This window comes from Sceloporus occidentalis, unplaced genomic scaffold, assembly GCF_023333645.1.
Source record: "Sceloporus occidentalis isolate IW3139 unplaced genomic scaffold, rSceOcc1.0.p SCAF_38, whole genome shotgun sequence".
Classification (NCBI taxonomy): domain Eukaryota; kingdom Metazoa; phylum Chordata; class Lepidosauria; order Squamata; family Phrynosomatidae; genus Sceloporus; species Sceloporus occidentalis.
The window spans coordinates 5,295,025-5,322,821 of NW_028317018.1; the positions used below are offsets into that span (position 1 = coordinate 5,295,025).

The 27,797-nt window shown below is 37.7% G+C and overlaps 2 protein-coding genes across 2 annotated transcripts in view; one reads left to right on the top strand and one right to left on the bottom strand.

Annotated features, from left to right (window-relative positions):
* Positions 1 to 10,494, top strand: part of LOC149290659 (ATP-dependent 6-phosphofructokinase, liver type-like) — a 39,046-nt gene extending 28,552 nt beyond the window's left edge. Inside the window, exons 14-22 of the mRNA XM_089488561.1 lie at positions 544 to 614; positions 1,863 to 1,950; positions 2,248 to 2,400; positions 3,069 to 3,233; positions 3,898 to 3,959; positions 8,094 to 8,205; positions 8,359 to 8,458; positions 8,817 to 8,922; positions 10,347 to 10,494. Of these exons, the coding sequence (XP_089344687.1) occupies positions 544 to 614; positions 1,863 to 1,950; positions 2,248 to 2,400; positions 3,069 to 3,233; positions 3,898 to 3,959; positions 8,094 to 8,205; positions 8,359 to 8,458; positions 8,817 to 8,922; positions 10,347 to 10,494 (1,005 nt within the window). The remainder of the gene's footprint in view (positions 1 to 543; positions 615 to 1,862; positions 1,951 to 2,247; positions 2,401 to 3,068; positions 3,234 to 3,897; positions 3,960 to 8,093; positions 8,206 to 8,358; positions 8,459 to 8,816; positions 8,923 to 10,346) is intronic.
* Positions 10,495 to 14,143: 3,649 nt separating this feature from the next.
* On the bottom strand, positions 14,144 to 26,879 carry LOC149290660 (ETS translocation variant 5-like). Its single transcript, XM_089488449.1, has 12 exons — positions 26,835 to 26,879; positions 25,944 to 26,028; positions 24,667 to 24,714; positions 24,227 to 24,277; positions 23,441 to 23,564; positions 22,974 to 23,207; positions 21,826 to 22,088; positions 18,957 to 19,019; positions 18,754 to 18,828; positions 16,522 to 16,685; positions 15,973 to 16,074; positions 14,144 to 14,365 (listed from the first exon to the last, which is right to left on the bottom strand). Exons 1-12 carry the CDS (start codon positions 26,877 to 26,879, stop codon positions 14,144 to 14,146), a joined length of 1,476 nt encoding a protein of 491 aa, XP_089344575.1.
* Between the last annotated feature and the right edge of the window lie 918 nt (positions 26,880 to 27,797).

Genomic DNA, 27,797 nt, shown 5'->3' on the forward strand with positions numbered 1-27,797 from the left:
CTAGTATAAAATAGAACAAAATCTAATATAAAAATATTTCTGGGTGTGGATTAGATATTTAAAAACAATGAGATTGTGTTCCTTGTGGTATATTTAATTATCTGTCAGTTGAACAATGGTGCTGCAATGCAGTCTTTGTTTTAATGTAAATATTAGTATTTGTGAACTTTAAGATTGCAGCAAAATGTTTACAAGAAACTGTATAATATATGCACATGGAGGTAAAGTAGCCATTGGTCCCCTCATTTAAAACATGTTTTACTTCAGTGAAAGGGTGGCAGATAAGTGAAATAGCCTTCCAGGGGAATTAAATGGGTTCGTACCTGCAGTCCGTCTCTGTTTCTATGTAGGTTTAGAAGTTTTCTCCACTGTCTATAACCTTCATTGGTCAGACCATCCTTTTGATTAATCTTTTCTTAGGTTGTAAACTCAATAAATCAGAAAATTCCTATGCTAATGTATACGGATTCACCATTTTTCATAAAGTTTGCACAATTATTGCATGTATTGTACCCTCAATTGTAACACTTGTTTGTTTGACAGATTAAAGAAGTAGGGTGGCATGATGTTGCTGGTTGGCTTGGACGTGGTGGTTCAATGTTAGGGACAAAGCGGTATGTACCATTCTCATTAGTTATTTAGTATGTATTACTATTATAGAAGCACAACCCATTGTAAGAACCATAAAGCATGAAGAAGTGTGTATGTGTGTGCTAACATTGTAGACATACAGTCCTGCAGTTTTTTATTTGTTACCCATATTCAAGAGAGATTATTTTAAATAGTACTTACTGGTTAGCACTAGGTGGCATCCATGACCCAACTATAACTTTCCCAACATTCTCAGCCGAAGTTGTACTTGAAGCAAGTACAGTTTCCTGCAGTAGGCACAATGCTATAATGTTTTCAGGCAGCTGCATATGAGCCATTTGTATGTGTTCTGCCTGACCACTTATCATACTGCCAGTGGATAAGCAATAGAATGGCTCAGTCTTAATCACCTAGCAGGATTAATGAGAGTATTTCATTTGGATAAAAAGAACTCCATTATCATTGTTCTAAAGAATCAACTTTTTTGACTTGGTCAATGCTATCTTATATTACTATATACAGCAGTGTGTGTCATAACTTAGACTTCTTAATTATTGAATTCAAGCGTTTCACTCAGACCCATTGCCACGTGTATAAAATCAAGCACCTAGCAATGCGGTCTGCAATTACAAACATTTGTGAAAAAAAATGGGTCACAGAGCGATGAGGCTTGTGGTGCATAAAAGTCGCTAATGCCATAGCTGAAGAGTTTCAAACTTCCATTGGCATTATTAGCAGCCCAAAAACTGTGCAGTGGGAGCTTCATGAAATGGGTTTGCATTGCCAAGCAGCTCAGCCCCATCGAACGCCTTTGGAATGGACTGGAATGGAGATTGTGAGCCAGGCCTTCTCATCCAACATCACTGCCTGACCTCACAAATGCTCTACGAGATGAATGGCATACATTTTCCACAAAAACACTCCAAAATACTGTGAAAAGTCTTCACAGAAGTGTGGAAGCTGTTATAGCTACAAGGAGGGGGAACTACATATCAATGTCTATGTAATTAAAATGCAATGTGATAAAAGCCCCTGTTGGTGTAATGGTCAGGTGTCCCAATACTTTTGTCCATATAGCATAGCTCACATCCAATATGCAATTTATCAAAGTGCAATCGAAACAATTGTGGGCAAATAAATCAAGTAATCAGTTGAAGCATTGATTGCTTTGATTATACCAATTGCTTCTGTTGCATTTTTTTTCTTTATAAATATTATACCCTCTGTTGTAGAATGTAGAATTTAATGAGTCTTTCTATGTTATTGTTTAGTACACTTCCCAAGACATGCATGTTGAAGATTGTGGAAAACATAAGAAAATTTAACATTCATTCCCTTCTTGTTGTTGGTGGATTTGAGGTGAGTTTTTAAAAAAATGTAAACATTTTTTGTGAAAACCTTTTATGGCAAAATGGGTATATAATTGTATTTCTTGTAAAACGTGCAGTAGAGCAAGAAAGGTGTCTGAATGAGATGTTTTGTGCTTAAAGTCCCGCTAGTCATCTAGTTTTTACTCTAGTTTTATCTCTGTCCACAATTAAACTGCTATGAAAGGGAAGAATAAAGCCAAAAGGTACATAGTGTTTTGTTAATTGTGTAGCGAATGTGATTTTTGTCTGTTGAGTAACTTGTAGCCGCATATCTGTAATCTTACAGGCTTATGAAGGCGTTTTGCAGCTTGTTGAGGCCAGGGGACAATACGAGGAGCTCTGCATTGTAATGTGCGTTATTCCAGCAACAATCAGTAACAACGTGCCTGGGACTGATTTCAGCATTGGTTCAGATACTGCTGTTAATGCAGCTATGGAGGTATGCTGGGAAATATAGTAAAAACATATTTAAATAATATACTAAAACACTAATTTTGCTATGCTGCTTTTTGTCATTTCTGGTTTTCTAGAAAGCCCATGGTGTGATATCAGAGATTTATCATATCTTTAGTGCTGTACAAGACCTCCAGTGTTCTCGAGTTTCTTTGCCAACCCATCTTAGCAAAGTTATAAGATGTAGACTAGGTGAGCATGATATATACGGATGCAACCCTGCAATAGTGGCACTCAGTGCTGCCGTGCAGATCAGGCTGCCTACTGGCTGTAGAGCCTATTTAAGAGGGATATCAGTGGTACGCTCCAGTTAAAGAGAGATCTCTGGGGTAAATAAAGACCGCACTTTCAGTACAAAAAAAGTACATTTAATGCAATACAAATTTTAAAATGGGCAGGGCATTACTGCATGAAAGTTAGTAAGATGAATTGTTTCAATTCGGCTTACCTGCATCTGAGTTTAGAGCATTAACCCATATATTATCAGGGGCTGCAAAGGAAAGCTTTAGCCTACTACACGTGAAAAGGTGACCAAATGCTCCGCAAACCTGCAGTGTGTGAATTAAAATAAACAGGCCAAACATGGTAGAAAATCGTAATTAATATTGATATGTTTTGTACTTTTCTAAATCACCCTATACTTTTTATTAACAGAGCTGTGACCGCATTAAGCAGTCTGCATCAGGGACAAAGCGGCGTGTGTTCGTAGTGGAAACTATGGGTGGTTACTGTGGCTACCTTGCCACTGTGACAGCAATTGCAGTGGGTGCAGATGCTGCATACATCTTTGAGGATCCATTTAGCATTCATGATCTGAAGGTATGTGAGTGCCACAAAACTGGGTGGTATTAAAGCAATTGACCTGAAGTACTTTTATGGGGGGGGGGGTTTATCCCCACTGTAACGGATTTACAGAGTGATTTGCAAGCAGGCACCTATAACCTCCTGCATTACTAATCTGAGTACCTGCTTCTGATAAGTTACCTTTTCTGTTTCTATGGTAACAACCTATCACACCTTGCGTTTGTGTCACATGACAAGTATTCCCTGAAAACCTATGAAATCTGTGTTTTGTACTTGTGTCTGTACACTGGCACATTCCTATATGGGGTACAGTATTCTAAAGTATTAGTCTATTTTGGCAATATTTACACTTACACCTGTAGCTCTGACTACATGCAGTTATGCATATATAATAACTACAAGACCCAGGACCCAAGTACTTCAGTAACCTGAATTTGAGAATACAATGTAATCATGGTTTGTGTCATTAGTTTTTATTTTGCTTACATTGCATAGTTACCAAAAAGTAACTAACTGTAAAATATTATCTCTAACAACAAAATCAGGTATAGTTCAAGTGTAATCAGTCACATTCTCAGAAGTATTGTTCTCTTGAATGTTTTAAAGAAAACTACAAATGTGTATGTGATTTATTTTTTTGTCCTGGATATTTAATAGGAATTACCTCTCTTACTTTCAGTCAAATGTGGAGCACTTGCGAGACAAAATGAAGACTGATATTCAAAGAGGTCTTGTGCTAAGGTAATGACTTTACCAGTTACAATACCACCGAGGTGATTTTGGTGAAAAATATCTATTTCCAAAGCAAAGATGCAGCTTGGGAGTGATCATTAGCCACCTCAGATTATAACATCTGTATCTCTCCCTTGATGAGTTTGAAAAGGCAAGCAGTGCTGTGAAGTTTATAAAGGTCCTTTGCCTGTAGCATTTTCAGACCATAGTCAACTTTGGATAGTTAGATGTCCTGACTCACCATTGTATTCTGTTAATAGTTATTTAAATAAAGTCAAAATGATATTGAATAAAATGTAAATTTACCTTATATTAATGCTGTGTATGAATCATAGGTTTTACAGCATCTTAAAGATAATAATTTTCTGGGGTGTCCCCAGCTCCTTCAATAGTGCTCACTCACAAATACACTTTAGAAAAAGCTTCTGTAAACAGAGGTCATGATTGTCTACCAGTTTTGTATGTTTTAAACAAAGCAAACCTTTCTGCCTAAAGAAAATAGGAAATGATTTGTAAACTACAGGAACCAATGGTTTGGGAAATGGCACCCATTTACATTGTTGAGCAAAGTTGCCTTTGCTGTATGGTGGTGGTAGGTAAGTGGAACAGCCTTGTAGCAGAAGTTGTACAGGCTAATACAGTGAGGGGATTTTAACATACATGGGATAGGAATATGGCTTTCCTGAATCTGAGATGAGACTAAGGACTGATCAGATTAGGTGGGTCGAATGATTCTTATTCTTGTAGGCCAAGAATATTTAATTAACTCATGCAGGACTTCTTGGAGACCTTTTTATAACATTAACACACACACCCACATAGTTTGGTACTTAAAGGTATATGCCAGCCCTTATGGCTCTCTCCACCTAATGTATCAGTTTGTCTTAGTCTGTCAATTCTCGTCTTGTCATATCCTTTAACCCCTTCAGGACCGGGATTTTGATACTAACGTGTCGCTAAAGGACCGGAGCCGTTTTTGTGTTTTTGCCATGTCTTTCTTCAACTGTAATTTCTCTCTTATCAATTGGTGCACCCACACAAATCATATATTGTTTTTTTCAGCACAAGTAGGGCTTTCATTTGAAACCATATTAAGCTGGGTAGTACATTGTTTTGTTTGAAATAAACTGGAAAAAGTGGGGAAAAAATGAAAAAAACGCATTTTTTTACAGTTTTGTATACATACAAATTGTACACACATTGAACCAATGGGAAAAAATTATCCCAAATATATTCATTAAGTTGTCCTGATTTGGAAACCACCCAACATGGCCAGGATTTTTATCTATTTTGACCAGTATAGGGCAAATATTGCAAGGCATGCATCACGTTTTTGAAATGTAATTTTTTTCAAATTTGGCATGGTAGTCTAATAACTGCAATAGTTGTCACAGATACTGATTATCCCCCCAAAATTATATGTTTATGAAAAGTAGATAAGTCAAGGTGTACAACTAGGGTCATTTTGACACTTTTCAAACAGGGATTTTATCGCCAATTGCTGCCAAATTTTGAGGTATTTTTATATTTTTTTGTTTTTTTTTGCATATGTTGCAATGTTGCTTTAGATTTCATATTAAATTTTGTATAGAATATGTGCAACTGCAGAAAAAAACACCAAATTGTGTTCACCAACATCCCCCGGTTCCAACAAGGCCTCACATGCATGGTTCATGCATTTTTTGAGGAAGCTATGAGGGCAAAACTGGAACATGCGCATTTTCGTTTTCACATTTGGAATTTTCAGAAATTGGTTTCCTGGGCCCATATCCCATTTGGGACATTTTGGAAGCCCCCCACTGTAAATTACCCCATAAAAGTATATATTTATGAACAGTAGACAAGTCAAGGTGTTCAACTATGGTAGTTTTGACAGTTTTCAGCTAGCCATTTCTTCACTTATGTCTGCCAAACTTCACAGGGAAATTATTTTACTGCTTTTTTAACGCATACATTTCAATGTTGCACTGAATTTCTTGCACACCATAAGTGCAACAGTGGAAGAAAACACCACATTTTGTTCACCAAGATCCCCTGATTCCAACAAGACCTCACATGCATGGTTCATGCACTTTTTGAGGAAGCTATCAGGGCAAAACTGGAACATGTGCATTTACATTTTTTTAAATATTTTTTTTCATCAGATTACTTGTAAGTGACAGGTTTAGGCCGCTGACATCAATCAGGGAGACCAATCAATAATCAGCGACTTAAAATGTCACCGACAAGTGATCAGGTAATAATTATGATTATTTCATTTATTAATAATTTGTGTTTTTTCATTATTACCCTAGATGACCCCTCTCTCTTTGTAGAGCAGGGTCATCCGTGGGCTGCCATAATGATCCGATCACTCCTATTGGCCAGGAGCGATCTGATCAGCCCAGCCCAGCATTTGACCTGGAAGCACCCTGGACTTTCAGGTCAGTGCTGTTATTTTTTTTTATTATTATTATTATTATTATTATTATTTTATAAATTTTTTTAATTTATTTTTTTAATTATTATTATAAAAAAATGTTTTACATTTTTTTTTAACTCTTTCAATGCTGATGCTCCATTGAAGCACAGCATTGACTGATATTTAGTCCCCACAAGCTTGTGGGGACTAATATTAACCCCTGCAATGCTGCGATGGGGGTCATACACAATCGCAGCATTGAAGGGGTTAATTGAGGAAGAGGTGGGGTAGGGGTTAACTGAGGAAGGGTGGGGGGGTCTGGTCTCCACATGAGACCAAAGAACCCTGTCTCCCTGTCCCTGAAGCTGCCTCTGGCAGCTGGGACACAATCTCCAATAGACTGGAGATTGTAGGGGAGGAGTCTCTCTGATCAGTCCTACACTTCTGGGGGGTCGTTTTTGCTGTTGCTGGTCTGCCTGGGCTTCCAGGCAGACCACCAGCAGCAGAGCCCCCTACAAAATGGGAATTAACCCCTTCAATGCCGCCATTGCGGCATTGAAGGGGTTAACGCTGCACTGACGCTCTCATGGAGCGATCAGGCAGCAGGGGGGTGTTGGATCAGGTCCCCACACTTGTGTGGTGACCCATTCAACACCCCCCCCCCTTCCCTGAAGCTGCCTGTGGCAGCTGAAACCGCGATTGCAGATTTTTCTGCAATCGCTGTCTCTGCCTACAAAATCACTCCGTGGGAGCGATCGTAGGCTTGGGGGCGGTCTTAGACAGGCTGTGCTGTCTGCCCAGGAGTCCTGGGCAGACAGCAGCAGCAGCGCCCCCGCGATTGTGGTGATGTGGGGGCGTTTTTTGGAGGAGACGTACCTGGTACGTCCCGGTCTACCAGTGACTGTTAACCAGGAAGTACCAGGTACGTCCCGGTACTGAAGGGGTTAAATAAGTATTGTATTAAACGCTGCATAAATTGTTGGCTCTATATATATATGAAAGATAAAAATAATAACAACACTCAGTTGCCATATACATTATTATCTGCCAATTGCCTTTTTGTATGCAAATGCATAGAGGAATCCCTTTTGTAGCCATTTAGCATATTTTCCCATTTCTAGCTCGAGTCCTTTACAGGGGATGCATTTGGCTGAGTCCATCTTCTACTCAGGTCTTTGCAAGTGTGTACAGCACTGAAGATCTTCAACCAGGATCAGCCTGCACTTGCACAAGATTTTGAGGATGTTTACTGAGACCCCTTGTGCATATGCATTTGGTGCTCCCATTGATTTTTATAGGAATGATTTCATGCACAATGAGGGGTCTTTCTAATGCAGCTCTGCCGTTTGAACTATTGAAGTAAATGCTAGTTTTCTTTTCTGTTTTTGCACAATGTTAAAAATGTATATTAATGTTAATTTAAACATTTGATGAAATATAAGAGGTTAAATATTTTAATTTAATTTTTTCTTTCCTTTTTTTAAATAGTGAATATTGTCATTTAGCACAATAAATCAGTACGTTTCTCCAGACTAATCTAAACGTATTAGTTACCTCAGTGTCTAGCCTTTATTATAGTTCTGTAATACTTTACTGCACAATTATAGGATATGGCAAAAGTAGTCTACTAATCGGGAAATCAGTCCAGTAACTGGTGTTTTGACATTTTCAGAGATGGTGGATTTTTTACTTTGTTTTATTATTATTATTATTATTATTATTATCGCTGTCATCCTTTTCAGGAATGAAAAATGTAATGAAAACTATACCACAGAGTTTCTACATAACCTCTACTCTGCAGAAGGCAAGGGGATTTTTGACTGTCGGACTAATGTTCTTGGTCACTTACAGCAGGTACATTAAATTACTTCTCACTGCTAAGAAACCCTTGCTTGTACATTTTCTCTGTTTTTATATAGCAGCATTAAAGGACCTAACACCAATGTCGACCCAACGGTGTTTAAATGAAACCCCTTGATCATGATTGGTTTTATCTGTTTTAATAAGGGTGGGGCACCTACTCCTTTTGATCGAAATTATGGAACAAAGCTTGGTGTAAAGGCAGTTCAGTGGATCACTGAAAAACTGCAAGAGTCGTACCGCAGGGGTAAGTGAAGATTGAAATCTCTTTTGCTCTTTCTTGTCCTCTCCCACATAGTTGATATATAAAGTCTGGAGCTGGCAGTCCTTAACGCTAACTCTATCACTTTCCAGTTATGATTGTCAGATAATTATCTCAGCACTAAAAGGGTCACTGGTCATAAAAACTTGAGTTGCTCTAAATCTTACTCTGCAAACAGCAGTCCACTAAAAGAAATCTCAAGCTTCCTTGGATGACCCTCAGCGGTGGCTACAAAAGAGCAAGCACCACCTCTCCATCCAACTCTTCCATCAAAGAACCTTTATGTGTAATGACCACAAACGTCTTCTTTTTGGTAATATTTTTGTGATTTTACTGTTTTAAGGTCGCGTATTTGCTAATTCTGAAGATACTGCCAGCGTCATAGGACTGAAGAAGAAAGTTGTGGCTTTTACATCTGTCAGTGATTTAAGAAAAGTGACTGATTTTGAGTAAGTAAATCTATTTTTTTAAGGAACCATGTACCTGGTGGTGCTTTTCTTAGATGTGCAGTAATATTTGCATTGTTCTTGAAATGACAATTGTAGATTAGCTGTACAAAAAATGGGTATATAAATGTCAAACACGTGCCCCACAACTGACTTATTGTGGTTTGTAACAGTAAGTCGAGGTCCAATTAAACATTTCCCCAACTCAATATATTATGAAAGGGCAATCCTAGGAGCTTCCGCTGTGGAAAAGGGAAAGTTGGGCGTGCACCCTGCATAGGATAAATCAGAAAAGTGACGTAAAAAAAAAATATTGGTAATTCAGCCATTAATTTGTACAGGGCCCTCGACTTCCAAAATAAGATCATTGGTGTTGGGCTCTCTTGCTTCCTGCGAAGCTCTTCAACATTTGGCTTGTCATTATGACATGGTTGAAAGCCCCAAAATCTATATTTATGGTAAAAATGATGGAATACGATGGCGCTATACAAAATAATTACATAAACCGCCACCAAAAGCAGGCAGATGCACAGTGTAGAGCCCTGCGCGGGACACCTTTTTTAATCCCGCTCCCGCCCACTCCCGCTGATTTTTTTGCCCGCTCCTGCAATGTGGGTGTTCCACTCCGACCCGCTCCGCCACATTTGTGGACAATCACGCCCGCCTCCTTACCTGAACTGCAGAGTTCCCACGCAGTCCCTCAAAGCTGCCTTCTCGCTGTTCCCTTACAGTGTCTCTTCTCTTGCTCCACCCAGGAACAAGGTGGAGTCACGGGAAGTGACGTCACATCACGTGACTCCGTTTTGTTCCTGGGCAGAGCAAGAGAGGAGACACTGTAAGGGAGCAGCAAGAAGGCAGCCTTGCGGGACTGCACGTGATTACCGGGACCCGCCGGTACAGTGCCTGACCGCCCGCAGCACCAGCAAGACCGCCTGCGCCCGCGGACCCGCCTCCCAATGCAGTCCTCTAGCACAGTGTATTAGAAGGCTTTTACGTAGGGAAAAAAAAAACCTCTGAAGCAAGAAACTAGTGTGTGCATTTCCTATTGCTGTGTGAAGGGCTCAACAAAAATCTGTATATTTAGATATCTACATTTTCTAAAATAAGACCCTTTATAGGGGGGCACTTGTCTGGGGCATTGTCACATAATGCCTACAAACTGCACTTTCATGCAAGGACACTAGAGTGATTCCTACAAAATGAATGTACTTTCTAGCATTCCCGCTTAATAAACTTTATAAGCAGAATTAACTCGTTCAGGTGCAGTATGGAATTCATGTAGGGATCTTCCAAGTATTTGTCTAAGAGAGATTCTAATGTATATGTTAAAATAATATATATCCACTTGTATCCTTCTGTAAGCACACCTTTGTACATGAGTCTCTATACAATAATAAATGCATGTTTTACATTTTCTTCATCCTTAGACACAGAATGCCCCAAGAGCAGTGGTGGTTTAACTTGCGCCTGATGCTGAAGATGTTGGCCAACTATCAAATTAGCATGACCGAATACGTTTCAGGAAAGATTGAACATGTTACACGCCGGACACTAAGCATAGAAAAGGGGTTTTAGTTTGGAACGTAACAGTCCATTCATCTCAATGTGTAAAGGCTATGAAAAATATCTAACATTGCTCTGTATGTCTGACATATAACCTGAAATAACTTAATAGCCAACAACATATACATTCTGTGCCAGAAAATGGCTAACCATTTCACATCATCAAGTGAAGTTACCTGTAAATTGTGTTTGTGATCTCATTTGTAATTTGGGTGCAAAGATGTGTAATTTTGATTATTTATAATAGATTCCAATCAAAACACATTTTTTGTGTTACAAGAAATAACAGGATATACATGCCAGATCATTTACAATATATCTAGGTCCATAAGAATTATCTTGGCTTGTTTTATAGAGCAGAGTGGACCTTTATTGATTCCGTTTCAGATGATAAAATTAGACTGGATAGAAAAGAATATCTTAGAATGTATTGTCAATTTGGATTCCTTAACTTTATTGCGGTTTTTAATGTGTCAATTTGTAAGGCAGAAAACAGGAGGAATTCCTTATGATGGTATATACTATACAAAACGCTTCATGTTTAAACACAGTCTTGATAATTTTGTGATTTAAAAAATAAGAATCGCTTGCACATTTGCATGACACCACATATTGGATTTACATAATGTGTGCCATTAAACTATGGCTTGCAAATATATACATTCCCTTCCTATACAGGATTTGTACCTGCCCCTTTCTTTGTAATTATTAATAGTGATAGGGGGGTACCTATCCCAGCTAACTAGTACCTTTTCAGTGTTTAGTTTAATATGATCCCTTGTTAGAGGAATCTATCATTTCATTAAAGCACAGTTAAGCACAAGTGTATTTTGGTAAATCAGACATGGTGTTGAAATATTGATTACAGAAGAAAACCATTTCAAAGTGTTAATGTTGCAAATAGTTTTTCAATAATAAAGTGCCCCTGAAAACGATTTATTTTTTTTTTAAAAACTTGGTTCTCATGACAGTTTTGAAAACACAACCCTCTACTGACACCCTATTATATAGTGTATAGTTACAGTAGTAACTAATGGCTTTCTTAACATACTATAACCACATTTCAAAGGCATTATCTACAGCTATAACAGCACTTAATACGATCATTTACAGTATTGCACATTTGCTAACCTTGTCATTTATGAATTTCTTTATCTTCCCCAAAAAATGTCTAGGCCTTTACACTCAAAGGGTTTGGTTTTCTTATTAATGCCTTAAATGCTAAAGGATACAGTTTTGTAAATATTGTCTAGTATACAGAAGCGTATGTGGCTATGAGGTTGTACCCTGCAAAACAATTTTCAGATACATTGGGTAAGTTTGTAGAACTCTCTTTTTGAACATGTTAATGTCCTAATGTAAATCAGAAAAACCGGGTCCAAACATTTAGATTAACAAGTTTTATTTTGGAATACACATGAAAGCAAATAAAACTGGTGCACAGCAATTTTGGATGCATGAGAAAAAAAATTCTGGTCTTGTACCAGGTACACATTTTCCTCTGGTTATAATTACATGTATATATGTGCATTATGTCGCAAACATTTCTTTAATGAACTGTATTACAATCATGCAGATGTTTAAACTGTATCACTAACTAAAACAGAGAGAAAAAAACAGATTATATTCAAGGGACTACTCACCCCTCAAATACATTATACATCACTTTGCAGTAAATCTAGAGGCACACAAGTGTTGCTATGTACAAGACATTTGAAATGTTATATTAAAAAACTGTGCTTTCATGTTAGCCAGTCTGAAATGTGATTAGGGACCACCCCCTCCCAAAGAAAGCCAAACAAATTGAGTACGGCATATTACCAAGAACTCGCAAAAGGCAACAACTACCTTTAGGCCACTACAATCCATAAAGGCAGACTCCATTAGGTTTATACCTCCCGTTTACCTGAAAGCCCAGGAGATGGTTAGGCTCTAAGCATTGTCCGCCATCCACAGATACGACATTACCCAGTAGAGCCTTGTTAAATTCAGATTATGGTTAGCAACGTGAAATGTCTACTTCTAATCACTGAAAACAGGTTGTTATTCACATGAACCCTTAACTTCAGTTTTAGAAAATATGGCAGCTTGCCAGACAGTCTCCAAGCAGAATTTAATTAGAAACAAATAGTTCTTAATGTTTTCTAAACACTACCGTATGAAAAATATTGAGTAATCCATGCGTTGAGAAAACAGTATGACGTTTTAATAAATTGGTTTGGCAAAATGATCAAACAAGGGGAGAGATGGTTGGCTAAAGCCAGTGGTCACTGGTCATATATATATTTCACATATATACATATATGTATATACACATGCACAAACAAATACAGCGCATTAACCACTTCATCCCTCCTTCCACTATACGTTTGCTGGCCCTACCATGTGTGAATTTATATGTATATAAATGAGCAGGTAGTTCTTCTCCAGGTCTTTAAAAAAAATAAAAAAATAAAAACCCTCTTAGCAAGCTTTTGTGGTGATGTAGGTGAAAAACATTATCCTAAGCACACACACCTGTAAAGTCTCCGAGCATGGTTTCAATAACAGATTAGATTTAAAGGCTGTATAAATGTTCAATTTGTTTCTTTCAAAAACTAATAATGGCTCCAGTGTAATGTAAGCTTGCCAATAAAGTTGTCCAAAATTCTTTAAAACATCAATTTAAGAGATTCAACCGTTGCCATTTGTAGAAAAAAATAAAATAAAAAAAAAAGCAGAGCAGAACCAAAATCGCTAAGGTTTTAATGTACTAGTCATTAAAGCTCACTAAACCATTTTGAACAGTTATTCATGTCTTAATGCCATTTTTTTGAAGTATTGTGCAAAACATGTCCATGCAGTTTGATGGTAATCATACATGTAAAAATAAATTGAATATGCAGAGATAACTTGGAAACAATGTTCAGGAGCCTGGATGTTCATAAATCATTTTATCAATATCTCAATTTCAGGCATAAAAAAAGTGCAGAAAGGAGTGGGTCTTGTCCTGAACACAAAATGGTCAACTGTATGAAAACCTGATTTCATTTGAGCAAAATTTGGCTAACTCCTAATTTAATGTAGGTCATTAGCCATTCTTGGCATTAAGGTATTGTAATAAACCTTTCAATCTGAACATACAAATTTTTTTTCCATCCTTAATAGAATGCCCTTTATTTTGTTTAGGAGATATTTCATATTCTATTGTGTTATATACAGCAGATATTCCAAAAGTATTAAATTGTACTACAAAACCTATTTTATTTACTTACATACTTACTGTCCCTTTTAAAGCAGTTGTGCATAATAATTTCCCTTTTCAGGGTAAAAGGCATCTACGCATACAGTTATTACATAGATTGTCATAATATTGGAGTGTCAGTCTATCAGGTTCTGTAAGAATTATACTCTTCAAAATAGAAAACGTAGGTCTTTTGCAGAACACCGTAAAACTCCTTACAAGCGAATTAATAATGTCCCATAAAATACACTCCTAGATGCTATTCTTGAAACTATATCAATATAGGAAATTAAAAAAAAAAAAAATACATGTTCAGCTTCAATTTATCAAGCACTCCATCTTTTAATGTTGAGATGATGTAGTCCTGCTTTACAAAGCTTATTTAGGTTTAGCGTGTTGTTCCTTGCTCCTTCAGTCAATCTGGATGACCCATCCATTTTAGTAGGGTGTGTCCTCTGAATAAAATGGGTTTTTGACCAGTTCTAAATCCAGCAAATAACCATTGTTATCTTCATAGTGGGTTAGAGGTACAGTGCCATCTTCAGGAGCATGGCAGTCAGGTTCAATCTTTACTTGAGAGCGTTGATAGTCTGGAAAAGCCATAGTAAAGAGAGCTTCTGGATCACATACAAACTTATACACGTATCGTTCACCAGCCACCTGAAATAAAAAGTGAGAACTTTTTTTACAGACTAAACACTGTAGAAACTATAGACAATAGCGACAATTCACCTTCACCTGCAAGCATCCCAGGTTTAAAGAATTAACTCTACAGTGCTTACAAAGTACTTTAATATTCATTCTGTGGGACTCCTGAGTGCTTTTAGGTGTTTGAATTCGGACACCACTGGAAACATCAGCTAGAATCATGGACAGATCCTGCTGGCTGATTATACATACTGTGTGATCACAATGAGAAGAGAGGTTTCTTCCTAAATAAAAGTATTATATGGAGTGCAGTGGTGCAACCAGGCTGCACCTCTGATGAAGTCAGCCATCAAAACAGATAAATTGAAGGTATTACTTCATTACTGCTGACCTTCCCCCCCCCCAAGCAGTGTCAACTATATTAAGAAATAAAGAATATCCCCCCACTTTTTACAATTATATATTGTTACAAAAGTTTCCCTTAATAGTTTAGTTGCCACTTGACCACACAAAGATGGTTTGTTTATTGTGACCACATGCAAATTTCAGGAGATCAAAGCTATGACCCAGCAGGGTGACAACTGTTCACACTTACACCCAATTATCCCTTTGGGTCCAGCCATGTGCATCTTAATTTGCATAACGGGACAAAAGGCCTTTGGGATTGTTAAAGTGTCAAACTGCAGATGAAAGGTAAGCTCTAAAACCATTTCAATACTAAACTGCCAGCCTTACAGAGATCAGATATCTTGTTCAAATACAAAATAGTAATTAATTACCAATAACTATCTATATATCAGATGCAACACAAGTATCCTAATAATCCATATACCGTATTAAATGAATGAATAACAAACATAAGAGGATTCTTCCATAACCCATTGATAACCCATACAAAAGTGGTTTCATTATAAGAATATACAATACAGAAAAGAGGCAAATAATTTTATTAGAAGTTTATTTTTTTTTTTATATGAAATATTTATTTATGCAGATATGCTATTATATTGTTATTTATGACTAGTGATGTGAATGTATACTATGGTTTTGGAATAATATACTATAACATTGTGCCATTTTTGGTTCATTGAATGTATTATTGTGAGGACAACTTTTAGGTTACGACACACCTTTTACTCTGCTCTGTGCATATACTTGTGCTTTGCACTCGTGATTCTTTTAGACTGAATTGATAACAAAAAGTTGTACCCCTATGTTGGTTTATTCCACACAGGTAATTAAGATCTGCTCTCTTTACCGAAAGACACATTTGGGTAGGGTACAACCACAAACGTACCAAACAAGATTGTTTTTGGAGGTAAGAGCTATAAAAGTAATGGGACAGATGTGACGCAACCATAATAAAAACCAATTGGGTGTTTCTTCTGAATGATGACTCCTAGGACATCCCGAGAGCCAAATTCTCTTATGAGGAATGCACATCATGTCTACATGGTGCACACACTACTAGCCTGCTAGTAACATAGATGTCTTATGTACTCCACTCATATGGTTACCCAACATAATTTCACATCACCCCTCAACATACACTGAGATAAGAATCAGACAAAAACATAATAGAATAAAATAAAAGAAAGCATAATAGAAAATATATATACCTTCTGCATAATGCCTTTTTCATAGTAATAGCGAAGAGATCTGCTTAATTTGTCATAATTCATAGCTGGTCGGTTCTTCTGAATACCCCATCGCCTTGCAACCTAAAAATAAAAACATTGGTTACAGCTTTGCTTATAACTCTACTGGTAAAACAGGGATTTTCAGATGTGCACTTGGCGCTATCACATCATCTCTCTTTCCACAACAGTTTGTCACAGCAACACCACGTAAGTCACATGCCTTGCCCCAAAACTCTGGGGCTGGTGACCAACTGCTTGGCAAACATCAAGTATTTAAATAAAATACCTCTGGTAGAACCTGCAGCCCAAAAGATGCCCTTTTCCTCTCAGGTCTGAAGATTCCTGCTGCCAATTGGCTGCTTGAAGCAGCCAATCAACAAAAAGGGCAAATGCACATGGGAAGGTTCTGCAAACCCCCCTCTATGCCGTGAAAGACACACAATGGCAGGAGCATCCCTTTAAATGACATTCCTATTTATTACCATAAATGTAACAAGATCACAGTACTTGGACATAACCATCACCCACCTCTTCAGGCTCAATAAGTTTAAATTCCATTCCTCTTCCAGTCCATGCAATGAAATGAGCATTCCCTGGGTCATCGAGGAGTGTCACCAGAAATTGCCAGAGCTGAAGGGACCCTCTGCGTTGATACGGTGGGCCTTCCTTATAGAAGTTGGCCTCCTGTTTTACTTTACCACCTTAAGAAAAAAAAATGATAGACTTAAATCACTAATTATAAAACTTTCAAATAAGCATTACAATTACACTGCAGTATTGCAATGAAGTGTGTACATAAAAAAACCCAAAAAACTGCATTAATAGTGTGTAGGGCTGAAACAACGAATCGATAAAATCGATAATAATCGATAACGGAAATCGTTGTCGACGATTTCCGTTATCGATTAATCGAGTGATCGATTCGTTGTTGGCTCCTTTTACTTACCTCCGCGAGCGTTCCCTGCTTCCGCTGCACTGCGTGACGGATGTGACGCGTTCCGGAGGTAAGTGTTCTTCATGTCTGTGGGAATCGCTCTGTGCGAGTGGCTCCGTTCGCACAGAGCGATTCGCGGGGGTGGGGTTTCAGGGGATGCAGGGCAGAGTGGTGGGGGGGGCAGGCCAGGGTAGGAGACTGAGTGCAGGGCAGAGTGGGGGTGGGGATGCAGGGCAGGGTGTGAGTGTGGGGGCAGGGCAGGAGACTGGGTGCAGGGCAGAGTGGGGGTGGGGGTGCAGGGCAGAGTGGGAGACTGGGTGCAGGGCAGAGTGGGGGTGTGGATGCAGGGCAGGGTATGAGTGTGGGTGCAGGGTGTAAGTGTGGGGGCAGGGTGTGAGTGTGGGGGCAGGGCTGGGTGCAGGGCAGAGTTGGAGACTGGGTGCAGGGGCACAGTGCAAAGTGCTGGGTGCAAAGTGCCAGGGCTGGGTGCAAAGTGCCAGGGCTGGGTGCAAAGTGCCAGGGCTGGGTGCAAAGTGCTGAGTGCAAAGGGCTGGGTGCAAAGTGCCAGGGCTGGGTGCAAAGTGCCAGGGCTGGGTGCAAAGTTCTGGGTGCAAAGTGCCAGGGCTGGGTGCAAAGTGCTGAGTGCAAAGTGCTGGGTGCAAAGTGCCAGGGCTGGGGCAAAGTGCTGAGTGCTGGGTGCAAAGTGCCAGGGCTGGGTGCAAAGTGCTGGGTGCAAAGTGCCAGGGGTGGGGCTGAGTGCCGGGTGCAAAGTGCCGGGTGCAAAGTGCAAAGTGCTGGGTGCAAAGTACCAGGGCTGGGGAAAAGTTTCTTGAACAGTAATAGTCCACCTCTTTTCAGAATGTTTGGGGTTATTTTGTTTCATAAATATTGTGTTTGGGTTTTTGTACTTCGAAAATATTGTTTTTTTATTACATCATAACAAAATAAGAATGTTAATGTAAATTAAGTTGTTTTTTAACATCCAGTTCATTAAATTATTTTAAATAAACTAAAAATTTGCATATTGTTTTTTTTATCCGATTAATCGATTAATCGAAAAAATAATCGGCCAACTAATCGATTATTAAAATAATCGTTAGTTGCAGCCCTAATAGTGTGCACTGAGGCCGTCAACAAAAAAGGTCACTTTAATATTGTGTTTATGCCTAGGTGATCGCAATAAACTATACACAGTGGTATCCGAGTCACAGTTCTGTTTCTACATTGTAGGGGTCTCCACAGAAATTGCCAACAGTCTTTTTTACTTCTTTAAATGAAGTAAAAACTTCATTTAAATGAAGTAAAGCATGCAAGGGCATTGGATATTAAATTGCATTCTTGTGCAACCTTTAAAGTTTAAACAACTATACTATCAATACAATGTGAATATACATATCACTGGGTGATCAATTAGGATTATATTCTTAAATTTACTGAAGTGATCATAGTTTGTATGCAAGGCCCAAGTACAAGAAGACAGCGAAGACACCTTTAAAGAAAAGGTGTCACAAATCCCATATTGAGGAGTAAAAAACATCCCTGGAATTGCGGGTTATGAGCGACCACATGCTGCACTCTTACACTCTCATAATGCGCAGTCACAATCTGAAGGACCAATTGTTTCAAACAGTAAGTACATGTGGTCCCATCAGCCATTGGCCAAAAAATAAAAAACACCCCAAAAAAAACAATGTTCTATATAGGCTCTTGAGCGTGCAATAGCATTCACTTGCATTTACCAATCAGAAGATTGGATGGATCTGAAAGCCTAAACCTGCAAATTCAAACATTACACAACAAATTGAAAGGTTATTCCTCTGATAAGCTCTTACCTTCCAGCCTCTCAGGCACAACACACGTGTCATCATAGTATAATCTGGCATTTTGGTCATAAGGAAAACCTTGTAAAGAAAAAGAAAGAAAAAAAACCCTTTACATTTTATGTTTTAATATAAAAAGCACAATTAAGATAAAAAAAAAAACTTTTAGTTTAATTTCTGGTTATACATACAAACAAAATCAGACTCACCTGAATTATCATTTTGGAAATAGTTTCCTGTCCCATAACAAGAGGACTGACAGTTAGGCACTTCTGAATTTGTAAATAAAAACAAAAAAGCATAAGAAATCAGATTTAAATACTGGAAACTAGGCAGAAAAAAAATACAAATACATGAAATTCCGAGTTCTCTATATACCGTACTCTACATATACCTAGTCAGAGGCATATGTAAATACAATGTTAAGAATCACTTACATAAGACAATCACTTGACATGCAAAATAAATTCATCTATTTGTAGAAATAGACAGCAGTGCCAACCCACCTAACTGATGGCAGAGTCAATTTACTCATTTGATGGCAAACTTCCAGATTTGATTAAGTCTGCACATCATACAAAAAAGTAAACCTTGTATTATCTGGCAGATGATGGGGGTCGCTACAACTGAAGGCAGAATTATAGCAGTAATTATTAGTTAACTAGTGCTCCACACTTAAGGATACAGTATTTAATGAAACAATGAACCTTAATCAAAATGTGTAAACATGTTTGCTCATTTCTGTAAGTTGATCTGGAGCAAAGATTGCCACATTTACCAATGAAAACAGAGCAATTCTGGGACTAGCGTCCCAACGTCTGAGCAACTGGCCATACGGATCCAATTGTAGGATTCTGTCAATTGCTCCTAACATTGATTTGTATTTTTAAATCATCTTGGTTTACCTTAATAAGAAGAAATGTATATAAAAGTACAGCTTTATTAAGGGCTTCAACATTTAGGATAATGAAGAAAGATTGCTCATTAAGGCACGCTTAATCATTTGGTAGATGTAAGCTAGTCCAAGACTCCCATGTATTCTGCGATGAGAGACTTGGTGTTATTAGATGACTTTGTAAATATGAGTATGTGTTAAGGGGATTGCAGACCGGAGTAGTTATTTGCACTTTAAAACAGATTACCAGTTCACAAATATAGAGAATGGTCTCTTATAAGATGCCATTATGTAGCTCAGAGCATTATATTACACATTTCTACAAAAAGTGTGTGCCCCCCCCAAAGAAAGATACTTGGGCAAGAAGGAATATACGCGATGTTATGAACCACGGTAGTCCAATTACAATATAGAAATTACATAAATAAAACAGTTTAGTGCTTTCATTTCTGTTTACCAAATCATTTCTCCTACACGTTCTGCTTAGAGCAGTATTCATGAGCAAATATAGCTGGCCGTTTCCAAAGCACTTGGAATGCTGGCCTTCTTCCATTTTCTTTCAAGAGCTGAAGGAAACATTTGGCATTGTGGAAAATGAATCTCAGTCTGCCTACACCGACATATGCCAGGCAAGGCAAAGGAACATACCAGCTTAAAGAACGTGTTTATTTTACAAAATACCTAATAAAATGTAAGCCTAAAGAAACCTTGTTCACTACAAAAAACTACTTTAGGGCAACCCCTACACAACACATCCTCTCTACTATTGCAATGCAAACCTGTAGCAACCCATTTAGAGGTTTCAAATTATGCCATCTTATAGTATCTGTCAAAAAGTAACTTTACCCAGAGCCAAAAATTACGAGACACTCCACAAAATGTTCCAGGAATAAGGACCGCTTCTCTTTAGAACAGAATGTAATAATATAGCCTCCTGATAATCACTTTTGTTAGATCTAATGGCAAGAAATTCTTCCATATCAACTACTAAAGCAATCCCTAAACGGAAAGCATCAGGGTCCAGCATTTCACAATGACCTATGACGCAATGACCTATTTAAACCCATCTCAAACTTTAAAGACAAAAAGTAGACATTTTAAACCAAATTGAAATCATGCAATGGGTTTTAAAGCATATGATAATTTATATAAAGAGTTTCTTCTCTTTAAGTCACATGTTAATTCCATACCTCCCTCATATTGTGTAAACTGTTTAACAGTCCTCATGGAGTTTAATCACGGTTGTACGAGGATTGCTCTACTAATACAGACCCAAAATAACTGAACACTCATAACAAACACATATTATATATTATACACATACAAAACAAAATAAATGTCATTTGCAAATAGCCACAAGATAATATCTACGGTCCAAAATATGCCTGCTGGACAGAACATGAATGGAAATGCTGAATAGCTTATGTTGGCTTAGGGAAGTTAACATCTGCTCTGAGCCTGATTTAAAAAAAGAAATATAATCTCCAATACTAACTAGGTCGAATACCATCAAAGGACAAGTACTCTGCTGAGACTAGCCTTTAATTTGAAGCCTTTAGCGTATGTGACAGGGTACAAGGTGTACATTGCCCCTAACCTGATACACAGTGACTGTTTATATTTCAGGGACTATTCTTAATATAGTCTAGGAAGAAACTTACATTTTTCCAAAAAGGGATTTGCAGATAGGGGACATTAAACAATTACAGCACGAACCCAACAATTTAATACCATGTATGGACTGAGCCATACAAGCAAACAGTATGCAAGCACTGCAAAGGGTGCAATTTTAAACATTGCCCTGACAAGTGCAAATTGCAAAGGGGGCTTTTCCTTTGCCAAGTTAACAAAAAATTATGCTTAATCTATACACTGTTCAGCCAATTAGGCTACAATATCTATGCATTAGCTAGGTACTTTGATTATACAATCTATATTGTTTCTTCGTGTAAACGATATCAAAGTTATTTTTTTCAAGTACAAGTTAACAAGAAAATAGAGCCCTGGAAGCAAATCAGATGAGAATGGCTTGTGCTAGGTAGATAAATGTAATCTGCTGTTCATTAGCAATATGATTTGATATATGATGCATTATTAACCAGCAATTATTTCCACCACAGATTATGGTTTTGTTGGAACTCCAACCCAGAATCATGAAGATTTTCCATATGAGAATTACACACCTGATTCAATACTGTAATCCTGAGGTTCTTGCTTAATTCCCAAGGAACTATGGAAATTACGCCTGGATGGACCATTCATGTCTTGATCGTAGAGGGGATTGTGATATTCCTGTTTGAATCCTTGATGAGGTGATGGAGGTGGCAGTGGTGGTGCAGAAACAGCAGGATCAGACATCTGCCTGTGATAAATTGGGCGAGACTGTCCTGCGACACCAGGAAAGCGAGGGAAAGACTGGCAAGGTTCTGACATTTGCCTCTGAAATCTGGAAGAGACAATAAAATTATGAAATGACAGTGGAGACACTGCAATACGATCAACTCATTGGAGGAAACTATGCCACTAAGAGCAATGTACCTGAAAACACTTGCCGGCTTTAGCAAATATGAATAAATTTTTTTCAGGATCCTCATATAATAAGGGTTATATCATACAATGACCGCTTAAGTACCCAAGCTTAGAAACAAACCAAAAAAAAAAACTCCAACCAGGATTGCTTACACGAACTCCTTCCATACAAACAGCCAGTGCATTTATTAGAATACAATTTGTAGATTAACAAGAAGAAGAAAAAAAACAAAAAACAAAAAAACAAAAAAAAAAACCACGCACTTTTCTTCAAAAGACATTTGAGAGAAACAAAAATATATATTGCTGCATTCTAGCTATAAGAACCAATAATAATACTTAACAGAAGGTTAATAAAGCTTGCATTTGGAAGTTTGAACAAGACAATTCAAGACATATTGTATCACGCATTTGGACATGAAAATTGATCTCCCACATGCCTGAATTATATCACTTCCATGCTGAGGATCTTTCTGCCACTGTACATGAAAAACAAGACCACGGCTGGTATGCCATTGCAGGAAATGACACTTCCAGATGGGCCTAAGCCAATGCCTCATGCATAATTTGGAGGTCATCCAAAACACATGCCTGACAAAAGCAGGTATCTGTGTGGGGCAAAAACACAGTCCTACAGATACCATGAAAAACAAAGATCTACACTCACAAAACAGACAAATTCAGCAGCTCTGTAAATTATGATTTACATTGTCATGCATTCATTTTGGTAGATTTCACACTTAACTGTAAAGTTTATTTTTCGTCGCCGGTGTATACATATATAAAATCAGAAGATACTAACTTGTAATCCGCAGGATATGCCTTCTCTTGAATGTTCTTCTGGAGGTGGGTAATTTGGTGAAGAGGCTGTGGGACAGCAAATTCTTGTTTTTGCTCATGGTGCACAGACACAGAGGTATTTTGAACTGAAATTTCCAATGGTTGTGCAGAAATGGACTGTGGTGGTGGGGCAGATGAGGTGGTACATGTAGGGGTCAATGGCTTGACCCCAACAGGGTGTTTTCTTACATAGGCACTATAAGAAAATAAAAATGGGGAAACACCCTCATGAAGTGACCTTAACTAAAAGCTAGTCTACTATGGCCCATTTCCCCCAACCACCAATATTTATACCAGCATGCGATCTGAGCTAAACGCAGCACCTCATTTTTCAATCATGCAGTAAGAAAACAAATATAGCATTTCATGAAGAAAAAAACAAAAAACAAAAACTTCTAAAACAAAAAAAAAAAGGTTTTATGGAGATACCTGGAGTTATAGAGGCACTTTTCACCATAATTACCAGGAACATTATGGCTGCATGATGCTATCTCGGAGGATGGACTGTGAATTTCTCGTTTAATCTTTGCTGGTGGAGGACCATGAAGAATTACTGAGAAGAAAATGGTAATAAATTTCCGTTAAATGTGACGTTCCAGCAAAGCATGTGCAATATAAATGCATGCAAACCAAAAATGATTCTAGTGTATAGAGCTAGCAATATAGTAGACATGTTCAGATAAAATGGAAGCTGTGCAGCAGGGTTATCGACAGACCACTGCAGACTCCAGCGTGTCCTTCCACATCACTTTTTTTTTTTTGAACACTGTTCCATTGACTATGTTGTATGTCCCCCCCAAAAAAATAAAATCTTATATCATGCCACATTTTGCCTCATTCAACATTTTTCTGTATTGTGACAAGCTTACTTTATGTGATTAATCCTTTAGAGAAAAGAAACTGACAGATCTGCCAACACCTATGTGTTCAAGAACCCAGTTAATGTACTGGGTGGAACAGCAACCTTAAAAGTTCACATTACAATACAACAAGCTGGTTAAGGCAGGCAAGGTCTGAAGAGGGTAGATCTTCCTAACCAGGCTCCCACTCCTAAATGCGAGGTTCATTCACGAGGTCAACCGCTTTGGATGTAGGTCCTGAGCAGAGGGGTTTTTTTTGTTTGTTTGTTTTTTTTTTTAAATACAAAAATGAAGCCGGAACCAGCAGTCAGATATATTATACACACACTCAATTTTTTTACTTTCTATTACTTACAATTATCAGACTGAAAATCTGGAACATACTGTTCATCGTCTGGGACGTGTGCTGAAGGGTGGAAAAAAAAAAACCACAGAAAATATGTAGTTATACATATAAATAAATAGTATGACAAAGCCAAACCTTCCAGTACCAATTCTTCTTATGCACACACACACCCCTGCAAAATGCATTAATGACTTAAAAACTCAGGCTGCGGTTTTGTGAAAATAATAATTAAAATACTAAATAGGAGGCGGTACTGTGTGGAGTCATAGTGGAAGAAAAAAAAGGCCATTTTGGTACTTAATAACCAATTAAACGAAAGTTTTAGCAAAATAGCCCTTAATATAAATATACCTGCTGTTGGATACTAGAGACTTTAAGGTGCAAGAGTTCAGAGTTAGAGACGTTAGACATATCATGAAACAGAGCTTTAGGCGTACAATAAAACCTACCTTCAATTAGCCATCCCTCTTGTAGCTGACTAAGATCTTGGAACAACTCTGGAACCAAGAAGAGGAACAAATAAGAAAAGCTGGTTATAGAACATCCTCAATTTTAAGCCACCATTAACACGATATCTGGAAGGTGTCCAACAGTACTATGGTTCATGCTGCTGGCGGGGACATTGCACTTCACAAACAAACACAAGGGGCTGGAAAAGTATTGGGGGCTAAATGAAACCGTAAAAATAAAAAATAAATGAACTTTAAATAAAGTTTTACAGTTCTAATTTCCCCCCAAAATGCATTATCTTGTGTTAATTGTAGCTCATCTGTTTCCAGTACTGACTTAAGAACTTTAATTAGTATGACCCATTACTCCACTGAGAAATTCACCATTATCTCAGGGGAACACTATCATACATCAACCATCAATTAAACATTTCCATCAGAATCTGAATCATCAGAAAATCACATCAGATTCCTGGAAGTCTGCCTTTTAGTCCAAGTCTAAACAGAACTTAGGGCAGCAGTACGAAAATCATAAAATGTTTGCATCTTACCAACACATGAATTATTTACATTTACAGAGACATTTTCTGCTAAGATCTATCTTTCATTAATTGATTCTTTGATTTGTACATCAGTTATGTTTGTAAAGCTCTTAGCGATGGACTAAAGTATCTTGGTGGGTAAGATCAGTTATATACGCTACACTGTATAAAGTGCAAACAGACTGCAAAGCACTTTGCCAAGTATGGTAGCCAAGGCCTCATTTTATGGACGTGGCCTGTGATACATCGGTAGCTTACCAAGCTTTCCCCAAAATATTACACACGGTATCCAGTGCTTTCCATGTGTAAGAACTACATATTTGGATGCATTTTGCCGATTTCCTAATAGTGCCTTTGCAATTGACGTAACTTTATGAAAAAACAAACCCACATGAGTTCACAGGCAGGATTCACAAGTGAGCTTCCACTAAACATAAAAATTAAACTATATGGAAGTGGGACTGGCGTTAATTTGGTGACTCAATGGGGTTAAGTGGCCAGAGTGGACAAAGCTTTGTCAAAAGTGATTACTAAAACTAACCATAACCCCAATGTGAAAAGGTGGACTTCAAAACAGCTTCACGACCATCCACCAATATTTAAAAAAAAATAAAAAATAGTTTGGGTATGGCGTGACTCCGTGGTATGTGGTTTCTACTTAATGAACAGCTCTCTCGTACTCTATGTGTTGGTTCATTGCAAAAAAAACAAAAAAACTGGAATAATGATATACACCTTCAGAATCATGTGCCAAGTCTGTGTCCAGAAATCTTCTTTTCCGGTCGGTAACTATTCGATTTCTACATTCTTCAGCAGGCCTCTACAAATTAAAAAAAAAAATTAAATAAGTAAATAAAATTAAAACAGAACCCAAGTAACGTGGCAAAAAAGGACAATTAACACTTCAGAAACACCTACCAACAAAATATATTAAATGGACATTCTTTTAGACCTCTCACAGCATTACGGGAATTTTGTCAAACAAACACTTAATAATCGAAAATCTTTTTTGGGTTTGACAACACTGTCAATGGTCCAACTTTTTTTTTTTTTTTTTTTTTTTAATTCTCTGATACAAATTACTCAAAATTATGCCAGAACGCAGTGCTACACTGGTTCTAATTTGCTAACTAGTTTCTTAATGTTGCCAGCAGAATAAACTGGACCCTAAGGATGGTAGGTGACAAATGCACCAGAAGAAATAAAGAAGGCAGACTTGGGATGGCTGTATGAGGATCTGGAACGAGAACAGCAGCTGCAGTCTGACAACTAAGGAAAAATACATTTTATTGACACAAAAGCGCTAAATGTGTCACAATGCATTTCCTTTTTTGTGGTACAGTGACTTTTATAATGAAGACACCATAGCAATCAATTAAATGTTCCTCCCAAATGCTTTTACACCAGAATTATTCTATATACACAAATTCCCTTTGTCACTGGCACTTCGCAGAGTCAGGATTTTAAGAAATGTCTGCTTTAGAAACCCAGTGTTATTACTATATAAGCAAAACAATAAAATATAAGCATGCATATTTACAAGGTCTTTGAAACAATCAGCTTTGAAAGTAAAATCAGATTTAATTTTGCCTAAAGGCTAACACACACACACTTCATGTCACTTACCCCTGGGGCCACAAAAGGAACTTGTTGGTCATAAAAGCAATCCATTGTGCATCAGAAGTTCTATTTTAAGCATCCAGAGCACACAAAACCTGTAAATTCTCTCTTCAATCTTATAAAATAAAAAAAAACAACACAGGATTAGGATGTGGCTATAACTTTCAGCCATTTTCACATGTTATAAATGTCCTCCAGATATAATCTCAACAGTTGATGAGAGTATTTAAAAACATGGTGTTTTAAGGGTAGTGTAATCAAAATTAACCCTTTTCAAATGCACAGAGGGATTCAGCAGCATTTCCCCTTATCCGTTTGCCTCTTTCCCTGCACCCCAAGATCCTGCCTGCCACCGTGAATACATGGTTTACTCACCACCAGCCCAAAAGATGGCTTCCTTGAGAGTTACAAGGAGTCTAATCAGAGCTCCTTTAAATCAGTGCAATTAATTTAGCTATATTAGGTTTAAAATAAAGCCTGATTTAGATAAATAAAATCCAGTTCAATAGCACGTAGGACAAAACCTACATCACATATAAAATTACCCGTTCTGGACATCCCTCTCTTCTACTGACTCCTTTAGCTTCTGCTAATGGTAGGCATAATTTTTTATCACATAGTTTGCATGGCCATTGAGTTTTATTGATTTGAATAACCCTATTGAAGGCACTCAGAGATTTACCTATACCACACCACTGCACATTGCAAATAAGGGATCCCTAAATTATATTGTTGCTTGATATTTCAAATTGTGATATTTTGTTACGTTAATTTAAAGCATTTTCATGGAATTTATATCCGAAATACATGTCTAATAAAACAAACATAGTATTCCTAATGACTGAAAAACAGACCCAATCAGCACAAGTTTGAAATAAGAGGTTATACTAAACAACAAGAGCTGTGTTTTTTAACCAATGTTGTTGGTAGACTGATTTCTCGACTTACTGTCCAAGAGGGAAAAAATAA